The sequence below is a fragment of the Exserohilum turcica genome (assembly GCF_000359705.1).
Source record: "Exserohilum turcica Et28A unplaced genomic scaffold SETTUscaffold_4, whole genome shotgun sequence".
NCBI lineage: Eukaryota > Fungi > Ascomycota > Dothideomycetes > Pleosporales > Pleosporaceae > Exserohilum > Exserohilum turcicum.
The window spans coordinates 453,510-465,700 of NW_007360247.1; the positions used below are offsets into that span (position 1 = coordinate 453,510).

The 12,191-nt window shown below is 54.0% G+C and overlaps 7 protein-coding genes across 7 annotated transcripts; 3 read left to right on the forward strand and 4 right to left on the reverse strand.

Moving 5' to 3' along the window:
* Window positions 1–381: 381 nt before the first annotated feature.
* On the forward strand, window positions 382–1,092 carry SETTUDRAFT_138378 (uncharacterized protein; the record flags this gene model as incomplete). The annotated part of the gene is made up of 1 exon (XM_008030084.1): window positions 382–1,092. One exon carries the CDS (start codon window positions 382–384, stop codon window positions 1,090–1,092), a length of 711 nt encoding a protein of 236 aa, XP_008028275.1.
* Window positions 1,093–1,973: 881 nt separating this feature from the next.
* On the forward strand, window positions 1,974–2,963 carry SETTUDRAFT_53650 (uncharacterized protein; the record flags this gene model as incomplete). Its single annotated transcript, XM_008029991.1, has 2 exons — window positions 1,974–2,328; window positions 2,368–2,963. Coding segments are annotated over 2 exons (951 nt in total), but the record flags the coding sequence as incomplete, so codon positions are not given.
* A 756-nt stretch (window positions 2,964–3,719) lies between these two features.
* Window positions 3,720–5,935, reverse strand: SETTUDRAFT_164208 (glycoside hydrolase family 47 protein). The gene has a single exon (XM_008030085.1). The coding sequence runs from the start codon at window positions 5,793–5,795 to the stop codon at window positions 3,843–3,845; it is 1,953 nt and encodes a 650-aa protein (XP_008028276.1). The 5' UTR covers window positions 5,796–5,935; the 3' UTR covers window positions 3,720–3,842.
* Window positions 5,936–6,935: 1,000 nt separating this feature from the next.
* SETTUDRAFT_164209 (uncharacterized protein) lies at window positions 6,936–8,056 on the reverse strand. The gene is made up of 3 exons (XM_008030086.1): window positions 8,018–8,056; window positions 7,331–7,955; window positions 6,936–7,275 (listed from the first exon to the last, which is right to left on the reverse strand). The coding sequence occupies exons 1-3, from the start codon at window positions 8,023–8,025 to the stop codon at window positions 7,231–7,233; spliced, it is 678 nt and encodes a 225-aa protein (XP_008028277.1). The 5' UTR covers window positions 8,026–8,056; the 3' UTR covers window positions 6,936–7,230.
* Window positions 8,057–8,386: 330 nt separating this feature from the next.
* SETTUDRAFT_164210 (uncharacterized protein) lies at window positions 8,387–9,248 on the forward strand. Its single transcript, XM_008030087.1, has one exon. The coding sequence runs from the start codon at window positions 8,406–8,408 to the stop codon at window positions 9,105–9,107; it is 702 nt and encodes a 233-aa protein (XP_008028278.1). The 5' UTR covers window positions 8,387–8,405; the 3' UTR covers window positions 9,108–9,248.
* A 362-nt stretch (window positions 9,249–9,610) lies between these two features.
* SETTUDRAFT_21139 (uncharacterized protein) lies at window positions 9,611–10,641 on the reverse strand (the record flags this gene model as incomplete). The annotated part of the gene is made up of 3 exons (XM_008029795.1): window positions 9,611–9,660; window positions 9,711–10,492; window positions 10,625–10,641. 3 exons carry the CDS (start codon window positions 10,639–10,641, stop codon window positions 9,611–9,613), a joined length of 849 nt encoding a protein of 282 aa, XP_008027986.1.
* Window positions 10,642–11,134: 493 nt separating this feature from the next.
* Window positions 11,135–12,087, reverse strand: SETTUDRAFT_32814 (uncharacterized protein; the record flags this gene model as incomplete). The annotated part of the gene is made up of 3 exons (XM_008029878.1): window positions 11,135–11,456; window positions 11,509–11,881; window positions 11,940–12,087. 3 exons carry the CDS (start codon window positions 12,085–12,087, stop codon window positions 11,135–11,137), a joined length of 843 nt encoding a protein of 280 aa, XP_008028069.1.
* Between the last annotated feature and the right edge of the window lie 104 nt (window positions 12,088–12,191).

The following is a 12,191-nucleotide window of genomic DNA, read 5'->3' on the forward strand; positions in this document are numbered from 1 at the left end:
AAGTTCGCAAATTCCACACATTCGCTATCCGTTACGACGTCATTGAAGATGATTTACCCGGTGGAAGTAGAATACGTACAGCACACACGGCACAACGACGCCACCACAGGCTATCCGCGGAGACAAACCAGTACATCATCAAGCCAATCGTCACGGTCCTCATCCTCGTCATCACCCAACTTCTCGCGCCCATACATCCACCAGCCAACGACGACGACGACAACGACAACGACGATCAAGAAAGCAAATCTACTCAAAAGCCTGCCGCTTGCAAATACCGCACCGATCCTGCATCAAACCATCATCGTCACGTCCAAGTCACATTCGAGTCGGAAGACGCCCGGCCAGCCCTCACGAAGCAAAACCAAACGCCCCGCAAAAATGGCTACGTACTTTCTCACAGGCGCAAACCGCGGCATTGGTCTCGAGTTTGTAAGACAACTTGCCGCCAAACCCACCAACACCATCATCGCCGGCGTGCGCTCCAAGTCGGCGGATCTCAGCGACCTGCACGCCCTCAACACGCACAACAACGTGCACATTGTCGAGTGCGACGTGTCGTCGCTCGAGTCGCTCGCCGGAATCGAGTTTCGCGTTGCCGAGATCCTCAGCAAGACAGGCAGTAACCTGGATTTTCTGTTCAATGTCGCGGGCATCAATGCGACGAGCAGCGATACGAGCCTCACGCTGGACCCCAAGAGCATCAGCGCACACATGCAGACTAACGTCGTGGGGCCCGCGAAAATCGTGCAGAGCCTTAAACGCTATCTGGCGCGCAATGCTACCGTGCTGAACATGACGTCGGGCCTGGGCAGTCTCGCCGTCGCCACAGACATGACAAAGTGCTGCTCATACAGCATGTCCAAGGCCGCGCTGAACATGCTGACGGTGCACCAAAGCAAGGATCTAAAGGGCAACGGAGTAAAAGTCATTTGCATGGATCCCGGGTGGGTCAAGACACGGATGGGGGGTGAGGGTGCGTTGATCGAGGCTCAGCGCAGTGTCAAGAAGATGCTGCGTGTGGTCGAGGGCTTGAAGGAGGCCGATAGCGGCAAGTTTTACCGATATGATGGCGAGATTGTGCCGTGGTGAGTTGGATACTTCGCTGGATCGAACTTGGGATTGTGGATTGTCAATTGTGAATATGTGATATGGGTGTGGGTGTGTGGGCATTGTGAATAGCTGGAAGCCGGTATATAGGCGTGTGTGTATCGCTCGATGCGGTAAAGACAATATATCAAGTATAACAGAGAGATAGTTGAGGATTAATCCTGGATTTTGTGCTGTGGATTGATACTCGTAATGTTTGTGGTCGTTGCCTGGCTTAGGTTGATATCTGCATGTCTGATATACGAGTTGTTGCTATTTTTATCTGTCGCACTCCTATAGTGCACATGCTATGTGCAAGGCCATTTTCGCTTTTTACCAAGTCATCGCTTGGACGTGTCTTTGGAGTTATTACTAATGATATCAGAAACGTTTACACAGCTGGTAAACCGAAACTGAATACCATAGGAACAACCGTGAGGCTCATTATCTCCAGAACATGGAATTTCCAAAATCTGAAAGTCTGTGTTGCTCTGATATTAGCTAATATCCTTCACGCTTTTGTGGTTGACCCAGCTCTCTCTTGCCTACTACTGCTACTATACTGTTTTTAATCATCTCTCCTGTCTACCAGTAGTGATTAGAAGATCAAGTCTCGATAGATGTATATTAACAATGTTCCAGGTCTCAACCAACATTACTGCCATGAATATCTCGCACTGTTTCACTACCAGTAGTAAGACATTTTCCACCCACACTGCCCGACCATTCACTCCCACGAACTAGTCAGCCACCGATTCACTCTACCCACCCACCCCTCTTTTAAATACTCCCCTCCTTATTCTCCCTGCTTTTACTGTTTACTTCCAAACAGGCACAACCACCACGACCCAGCCCGCACAATGTCCGCTTTCAATCTTAATACCGCGAGTTCTGCCCTCCACGAACGAAACATACCGCCACTCTCCAGCCTCTGCAACACGACGACCACACACGACTACAACTCCTCACTCTCCTTCTGCACGCCCACATCTCTCGCCTTCGCCAAGCGCCTAACGTGGGAACAAACGCCGTGGATCCCCGTGTCTGGACCCTACAAACCCGTCAATCCCATCAGCGCCGCAGACGCAGACTTGATATCGCAGCATCTCGCCTCGCACACGGGACGTAAAGTATCCGCAGAAGCTGTCCAGCGCGCCTTGTTATTCGGAAGCACGTATCCCAGCCACCAGCACGACACCGATACTCCGACTCCGACTCCGACATCCACGACCACCACCGGTAGCAATGGCGGTCACACCGGTACCCTACCCACCGCAGCCCTAGGACACTATCCCCACCTCTTCATCATCTTCCCGTCCGCACGCACCTCGCCCTCCACTGACGAACAGTTCCTGCGCATCTGGCACGACGACATCGTCAAGCCCGCGTTCGACGCCGCATGGCGCCACAGCACTGCCACGCACGTGTACGGGGCGCATGCCAATTCCGCCTACGGCATGCTACCCCCCACAGCACTGTCCACAGCACACGACGCACAGCCCGCATCAGGCTTCCTGCAGCGCCTGCGGAACAAGCGTGTAGAGTGCATACGCACGTACTGGCCATGCTGGACCGACACTGTGTTTCCCACGGGAACAGAAGGCCGGTTCTCGGGGCTCCGAGCAGACATTTACGCCGAGGCGTGGGACGCCATGTTGGGTATGCTGAAGGAGCATCCGCAGCTCGCTGCGGCGGGGTACCAGGATCCGGTTTTGCTGGCCGTGGCGAGGGGAACAGTGCATGTGAATGAGCGGTTCAATGCGGGGGATCGTGTTAGGGCTGTGGCGCAGGAGTGGGATGGGTTTGTGGATGCGCGGTTTGTGGCGCCGGCTAGTTTTAGGGTGGTTTTTGAGGTTGTGGCGGGCGTGGAGGACGGGGTGGTGGTGGTGGGTGGGATGGGGATGGGGATGGGAATGGGGGGAATGGGAGTGAAGAACAAGGAGGAGAATAAGAATAAAAAGAGAAGTGCTGAAGATGAACAAGACAAACACACAAGCAAGCGAGTTAAAACATGAGGCATTCATTCAAGTAACCACACGAGTATTCTTTCTTGGTACATACATATATTTTCAAACCAAGACAGCTGGGAAAATGATGTAAGTGGGACTTTGTTTTTTTTTCTTCTTTTTCTAATTGACAAACTACAGCCACACCACGGGCACAGCTAACTACATTCTTCTTTTTGCTTCTCGTAGATAGCTATATAATCGCAAAACCAGCTAGACAACACGATGCCATATCAAAAAGATGCACAACACAACACAACACAACACAACACAACACAACACAACACAACACAGACAAGACTTGCTCACGTGCTCGTAACACGCCTCAAGCGCTCCACACAAAGCACCACTCCAACGACAGTCAGACCGACCAACACAAACAAGTATCAAAAAAAAACCCCAAGAAAGGCAAAGGAAGAGATTAAACGGAAGGGAAGAAACCGAATTGTTGAAAAAAAAACACCCCCCCCCCTTTCATTCATTCCACACCAGCGTGAAAAAAAATGGAGAAGGAGTAGGAGGAGGAGTTCAAAAAGGTCGAGTCCTATACCAAAAAAAATGAAACGCCCAAACAATGCATGAAAAAGAAACACCACCCCATCCCCACCGTCTGTTCCATACGGAAAAAAACCTAGGGGTTCCTCACGTCCAGTATCATGTCCAGTATCACGTCCAGTACCACGCTAAGTACCCCATCTCGCACACCACACCACACCACTCCTAATTGCAACACGCAATACGCAGCCGCTACCCCGCTCCCGGCCTCCTAAAAGGATGAGCCTCAGTATTAAACACCCAGTCATCCAGACTAATCATATCGGGGGTACTAAAGACGAGGTAAAAATACTTGAGTGTCTCCGCGGTCCAGAAAGATTCCATTTTATCCTCTATATTGTTGTTGCGGGTATACGGGGTGCTGGCAACGCCATAGTAGTCGTCTTCTTCTTGTTGTTTGGCGCGGCGGGAGGAAGAGGAAGAGGACGAGGTAGAGTCTTGTGCTGAAAAAGTGACGTCGCGGACCTGGCCGTTTGCAAAGCGCGTTTGCGTTGCGGCGACGATGCTGTTGAACATGTTCCAGGCGTCGGTCAGATACTGGCGGTCGCCGGTGATGCGGTACATGATGAAGACGGATTCAATGGCTTCGGGGCGGAGCAGGTAGCGCTTGTCGCGGACGTTTGTGATGCCGAGCGGGATGTGGTATTTTTTGATGGCGATATCCACATCGCCGACGTACTTGCTTGCGTAGTGGTTCATGACGCCTTCTTCCCATGTAGTCTGGTTCCAGGGACATGATGTGCGCGACTCGCAGGGCACCATGTCGAAGGTTTCGGGCATGATGCCAGTCGGGGTAGCTGCATACGCGTATACACATCCTTTGGTGAGTTTTGCGCCCAGGTCCACGTCGCTTGGGTTGGAGAAGAGGCGGCCGGCCAGACCAAACATACCGCCGATGAAGCATGTGAGATGCTGCATAGTCGGGGTGAGATTGATGTCTCCGGCGTAAGCAGAGACCTCGCCGCACAGCAACAGGTTCTCGCCGTGTGCCGCGTCAGGCACCATGGGCCGGAAAAGCATGTGCTCGTCAATCTTCTTTGCCGAGAGGCGGTACATTTTCTCGTAGATTGGCTCCACGCCGCCGAGCAGCGCATGCATCTTGGGAAGATACTCGTACGTGCTATCGGCCAGCGCACCGATGGAAAAGGAGCTGGACTGATCAAACTCCTCTTTCGCGGCATTGACCATGGTCGGCCAAAGACCAGGCAGCCTTGTCGTCTCTTGACCACGGTCCATGAGCAGACTGACTCTGGCTACGGCATCGTAGTACTTTGGCTCCGACGTGATCTGCGCAAGGCGCGTAAACTCCATGGTCAGCGAGCCGAGGCAGGCAAAGCATATATTGGTCTCGGCATAAAAGGCATCTCTGCCCGGCGTCTTTGCCTTTTCCACATCCATCCAGCCCAGCGGCGTGTTGTTTGTCGTGTCGAACGCACGATAGAGCATTTCACCCAGCTGCACTGCCTTTTCCAGCAAGATTGGCTTGGCGCTCATATCGTATGCGCTCAACAGTCCCCCCAGGTATCTAATTGTTGTTTCAAAGACGCTGACACTGCTGAGATTTGTCCTGCCGAAATCGATTGATGCGACCGCCTCGACCGCTTCGTCGAACTCGTCGCGAAAGCCCATGATCCACAGCGTGTCGAGCGAATCGACCAAGGTAGCGCCCCAGCCGCCAAACGACTCCTCGCCCGCCGCCGACACAGGCTTGAGCTCATCTTTTGCCCACGCATACGTCCGGTAACTGTCCCAGCTGCGCTTGAACGTGTTGCGCACAGCAACCCTCCGCGCCTCTCTCTGGCTCCGCTGTGAAGCCGACTCGGGAAAGTGCGTAGCCTGCACACGGGGAAGCTGGCGGGGTTTGCTCGTGGGCAGCGGAATGTACGAAGTGATTGGGTTGGCAAAGGGGGCCTTTGTCCAATCGTACGACTGCTTGGATTTGAGGCCGGCCAGGCTGAGCCCTTGGCGCATATACTCCTCGTGGTCCTTAAAAGGCACGGCGAGCGGGTCGGTGGGCTCGCCGAAGAACCTGTAGCACGCGCCAAACAAGAGAGCCGAAAGCAGTGCGTAGAGCAGGAAGCGCTTGTGTTGCCGCGACATGGGCTGCTGGTAGGGCACGCCGCGGGACACCTTGATTCTACGCATAGTGAGCGGGGTGCTGAGACTCGGAGTCTCTCATTGAATATACAATGGGAGAAGATGGTGAGTGACGGGCGCGGAGCCAACACGGCCACGGTGCTGGGCCGAAGAAAGAGCACGAGGGAAGATACAGAGCTAGGAGATGATGCGGCGGGAAAAGGAGTGTGAGGTGCACAGGAGCTGGCCCGACGGGTGTGTTGTTATGCGACAGCCATGGTGGAGCAAACGTCGGCGCTTTAGGACACCTCGCAAGTGAGAGACGAGGTGAGGGACGTGACCCTGGTGCCAAGGCAGCGTCCATTGCCGATCAAGCGGAAGCTACAGGTCAGAGTCCGTCCGGCCATGGTAGCGCAAGCACCAGCAGTCACTGTGGCTCGTGCAGCTGGGAATATATATCAGGGTGCGTTACTTACAACTAGGGATGTTCTATTACGGTAAGCGAGCCCGAAATCGTTGTAATCACGGTAATTACGGTATCGTAACAGTTACCATATAAAAATGGGTGTTGTAATTACATTGTAACAAGCTAACGCATTTGGTACTAGAAGTCGTTTTGCAGCAGGCTCGCCACCACCAGGCTCGTCACCAGGCTCGTCACCACCAGGCTCGTCGCCACCAGGCTCGTCACCACCAGGCTCGCTCGTTACCACCAGGCTCGTCACCACTAGGTTTTTGGTGGGTGGAGTGTTACGGAAAAGATAGCTATATGGACTGACAGGCCACGTCGCCAAACCACCAAAAACTGGGCAAAAACGGGTCTGTGCGCGACTTCGGAGGTCCGGAGGATAAACCTCCGGTAAGCGAGATTTTCGAGGGCTGTAATTACGGTAATTACCAATACCGTACCAGTTACGGTACCAGTTACAGACCATCCCTACTTACAACACTTGATTGAGGCGCATGCACAAGTGCGCCTCTCCCAGTCAGTTGCCCGGGGCCGCGCTAGACACGCGCCCCCTGCGGATTGGCTCGCCAGTGCCTTGATGTGCCGCCGCCCGCAACGCCCCACTAATACACGGCACTGCGAACCATTCCATGCCCCATGGAGCTGTAATGCTGCCGCCGTTATTATATATATACGAGGCCCTGGTTTCTCCGTCGGCCTAGCAGTGCAGCGTCTGATCGAATACCATTAGTCGCTCCATCGGTTCGTCTTACATACAGTACAGTACACAGCTAGTCGCCCAAAAGACCCAGAAGCCCAACACCATGCCGTTTTTCTCTAAACCTCATGCGGTCTTCATCCAGGAACGCCAGCTTATTGTACAGTGGGCAGCAGTGTGCCCGTAGAGTGGTGAGGGGATGCGCCAACATCGACCGTATAGATGCAAATAATGCCGAACGCGAGAAAAAAAAAGAACATGGCCACGACAAGTATTGCAACAAATCGACTGCACACCATGACGGGCATATGTAGCTCAAGAGATAGCCGTCTTCTACATTAGTCCGATTTCGGGTCCGGCTCGAAGAAGACTCGGCGTGTTATCTGGGACCTCGGTGTTAGCGCATATTCTGCCCTCACTGACGCTGCTTCGACTTACCGCCCAGCTTCCAGCTACTGTGGCGCAGATTCCCGAGCTAATGGCCATTTGCCTTGTCCCTCTTGTGCTCTTGAAGAGGGCACCGCTCAGGGCGCCCGCCACTATGCTGTTGCTCATCTCGTGCTTTCCCCGGTAGTAGCCAATGGTGCTGTTGATTCCGTTGTACACCATGGCAATCACGCCCGCGCTGTTGCCCAGAAAAGGGCCTCTCCGCGTTATCGCGTTGAGCACGCCGTTGAGCCGCAACCGCGGTGGCATGCTAGGCGGGTTCTTCTGAAGTCCCTCGGCAAGTCCCCATGCGCCACCAATCGTCAGCGCCGACAGATAACATACTCCGGTGCCATAGCACAAGTCGTCTGACCAGCCGCGCGAAGGCAGGGCGGATTGTGCGCCAGGAAGATCGGATGGGAGTTGGTCTTCAAGCGAGAGGTAGTCGAGAGTGCCTTGGTTGAGCCCGGCGAGCGGATGCAGTTGTGAGGGGTCGAGGAGGAACTCGGAGGGATTTTGGATTGCCGTAGTCGGGTCGAAGGGTGTGGGCTGGAAGGTATCTTCTTTTACAAAGTCGCTATTCTGCGGCGCTGCCGGTGCCGTCTCCTTGGACTTGCGCCCTGTTAATGTGTCCCAGCTGGCATGGGATGTTAGCACAACTGGAATTGAGGGCCCACATGCCCAAGCGGAAACACATACATGGCCATGTTGGATATGTCAGGCTGTGACTGCGGCGTAGAGAACTAGCAAAAAAAAAGGCTGCGCCGGATGGCTGGGAACGGGCCCCAGACTCGCACAAGACTGCAATGGAAAATCACAGAAGAGGAAAAGGAGATTCGTGATGCAGGGCGGAGATGCGCAGGCAACGGCGGCGGGGGGGGCTGGGGGGTGCGTCGGCGGTGATGTCGCGAAAACTTCTGGCGAGCACCATTGCACAGTGACGAAGGGCAAAAACGCACGGGCCCCCATCATTCTCGAAGGGTCGCTTGCTTCCGAGCTCGGAAAGGAAAAATATCTAACGCCCACCCACCTCGGAACGCAACCCCTCCAGTGACGACAACCCCCCAGACAGCCAACAAACTTCACCATGTCGCTCCCGGACTTCAAGCAGAACTTCCTGAGCGACTGCGTGTCGGCGGGCGCACTCAAATTCGGCACTTTCACGCTCAAGTCGAAGCGCATATCGCCCTACTTCTTCAATGCGGGGCTGTTCCACAGGGCCGACCTGCTGCGCTCGATATCTTCGGCCTACGCGCACACGCTGAAGGCGCACGGCGACGCAGACGCCTCGTTTGAATGGGAAGTCCTCTTTGGCCCCGCCTACAAAGGCATCCCGCTTGCAGCTGCGTCCGTGGATAAACTCGCCGACCTGGATCTTGCCAAGTACGGGCAAAAGAGCTACAGCTTCAACCGCAAAGAGGCAAAGGACCATGGCGAGGGCGGAAACATTGTCGGTGCCAGCCTCAAAGGCAAGAAGATTGTCATTGTCGACGACGTCATTACAGCGGGCACGGCCATCCGCGAGGCCATTGACATCATCAAGAGGGAGGGCGGAGAGTTGGTCGGAATCATTGTCGCCTTTGACAGGCAAGAAAAGACTCCCACTCCAAACGACGACGACGGCAAGCCTGGCCCAAGCGCAATTGGCGAGGTGAGGAAGCAGTACGGTATCCCCGTGCTTGCTATCCTCACACTGGACGACGTCGTCGAATATCTCCGAAGTCTGGGCGGAGAGGAGGATTTGAAGAAACTGGACGAATACCGGGCCAAATACAAGGCCAGTGACTAGGACGGGATTCCTCTGTAACAAAATTAATGATACCATGATCAACAGGGCTGTGTGCCTATGTCAGAGCGGGCAGGAGGACATTTGCTAGCTCATGGTCGCCTGCTGTATTCAGTCGTATACCTATAGACTTTTCTTTCAAAATGATCCAACACTAGGCTTGTCCTCGCGATTCCCACTCTTCCAGTCACTTGGGTGATGTTTCTCGCACGACCATGGAGACTGCACAGCACATGATATGAGCAAGAGTCATTTGGCAATCCACATTGCACACGTATCAATCGTCTCCTAGCAACACAGAGTCGAGCTGAGGGCTGGGCGGCGTAATATAGAGTCATGGAGACTGGCGTAATACGCGCCATCATTGGATAGGCGTCAGGAGCATCTATCTCATGCAAGCTCATAGAAGATAACCATCGTCAACTCTAAAGACCCCGTGTCTCGGTCCGCAGTCCCATGCCCCGAACGCCCAAATTACACAGCATCTAGTATTCATTGCGAATCACTCAAGCCTTCTTAGCAAACTCGACACGAAGGATAAGATGGCCGAAGCCGACTGCACATTGTTAGCAGAATTCCATGCGTACAAAACACAGCAAAACTTACATCCGTCCATCTTCTCGCACGCCTTGGCGGCATCGGACCTGTCTGCGTAGCTGACAAAAGCAAAGCCCTTGGCACGGCCGGTTTCCCTGTCCTTGGCCAGGAAAACCCTCGTGACATGTCCGTATCTTGAAAACATGTCGCGCAGGTCCTGCTCTTCGGCGAATTCGGAAACGTTGGTAACACGCAGCGTGGCGCTGTCGTCCCGGTCAAACTTGCCGCCCATCTTCTCACCAGCACCACCGCGTCCGCGCAGATGTGGAGGCACGTATCCTCCCGATCCAGCACCGAGTCCTCCTGAGGCTCCAACGCCAGGCGCGTCTTCGGGCATGTCTGCGGGCGCCACGTCGCCCTCGGGAGCCATGGTGTCCTTGAAGGGACATTTTGTCGTGAAATGGTCGCCCTGGCAAATACGACACTTAATCTTTGCGTTCTTGAGCTCCGCCTTCTTCTTCGCCTCGTCACCCTTGTCCTCGGTACTGGCTTTCCAGTTCGACGTTGGCCGGAACACGATATTTTCGGCCACTGACACAGTGTCTGTTTGCGGGCCCGCGGGCTTGCCCTTTTCTGCTCCAAACTTTGCCCATTGCTTTCGCTCGGCGACGCGCGGGTTTACGACTTGCTTGACGACGGTCTTCTTGATGCGGCGGGTCGTCTTGATTTTCTTGCCATCTTCAATACGGTACGAAATGACGGTTTCGGTTCCGTCCTTGTTCTTGATGACTTGGTTGGGTGGGAGGGAGGTTAGAGACTCCTCGTCGTCTTCTTCCGCCCAGTCGGTGCGGCTACACGGGCCTTGTCAGCAGATGGACTTTTTGTCGACAGTTGGGCAAGCGGATAGAAAAGAAGCGACTCCGCGCGCCAGAGCACAGCAACGGCGATTTGCGCATGGGCGTAGAGGCCGAGGGTAGACTCACCCTGCAGGTCGTGACATGTTGGCAGATGTGAATTTGTTGTCCTGTATCGAGTGTCGGTCCTCTGCGGTTGGGCTGTTGTCAGATAGAGAACGGTCAGAAGTGGCGGCCAGTGGGGCAATTCAATGTGTGCGGTGCGCCGCCAAGATTTCGCGCTAATACCATCTGCCGCTCACCCTTCACCCTGCCAAACCTACACTAAGACTGAAAAGTTGAGTGCTGAATCTGCGCGACTCATGTCAATCATGCTTTCAAATTGCTCGTGCGATGACTATTCATAACTTGAACGCTTCTATGAGTTATCAGGCACATCTTTGTGCTGTTTCAAGACATCCGTCACGCATTTAAACTATGCAACATGTCACCTCAACCTTACTGATAGAAAAAAATCAACATTCAACTAGTGCAGTAGTGATAGGAATAACCATGGAACACGGGTATCTCAAACTCAACAAAGGAATCCCGTATGTTGAACTCTAGGGTCAACCAACCAACGACTCGGCCTTGCACTCTTCATCCTTCAGAACCCAGATTCCATTGCACCCTGCTCCGCCCAGCACTTTGAAACTGTCCGAGAGGCAGCGGCTTGGGGTGCTGGATGACATCGCTACTCGTCCTAGGAATCGGCTGCGCGATTGGCTTTGGGGTACTACTAGTCAAGAACGCTGTCTCACTGCTACCCCTGGGCAGATTCGGCTTCTGGATGTGGTGGTGCGAGTGGGGTGCATTGAAATCGTTGATGAATGGAGCTTGAGAAAGCATCTGATGTGTAGGCGGCAGCGATTGCGGTGACTGCAGGGATTGTGGCGTGCCGTGAGCGTGTTCAATGAACAGACTAAGCGTGTGAGTACAAGCACCAGAAGGGGTAGGTTGGGGGATACTCTTACTCCTGTGGTTGGGCACTGCTCCTCCGGCTCGTCTGTACACTGCTTGCCACACTGCCGCTTCCATTGCCTCCTACTGTGCTGCTGGGCGCGCTACCATACATTGCTGCATGTTGGGATTGGGGTGTAGTGGGCAACCATCCGCTACTTGTAATACCCTCAGCATCCATTAGGCGTTGAAGCAAGTCTTCGGTGATGACAAGCAAATGCTCCAGAGCAGCCAAACGCGAACTTTCCTTTGCCGAGCAGCAATGAATATATGATTTACTGGAAGGATTGTGCTCGACGATGCAAGCTCCGATTTTTCTTGAGGAAGTCGGAGCGAAACTTATCACGTCTAGACATCGATTCGGCCCATATATCGCGCGCGCGTTCGCTATAACAAGTCAGTTGTATTTTCAACCAGATGAGAAGGATGTAAAGAACACGCGTACCGAGCACCCTTGTCCGCGTGCTTTCCAACGCGTACTCCGAGTCCTTGTCCTCCATTCGATGCAAGATTTGACTCGCTGTTCGCTCCAATGCCAGACTGTCGTAGCTGCTGCTCTTCCCGTGCTTCATGTCCTTGAAGGCCTCTATCATTACGGTCGGTACGTTCTAACGTGAGCACTCGCCGAAGACTTGATCTTCTGGACCTGGTCGACTGCTCGGATCTCGAAGACGCTGTCGAATCTCCGGTATTTGTA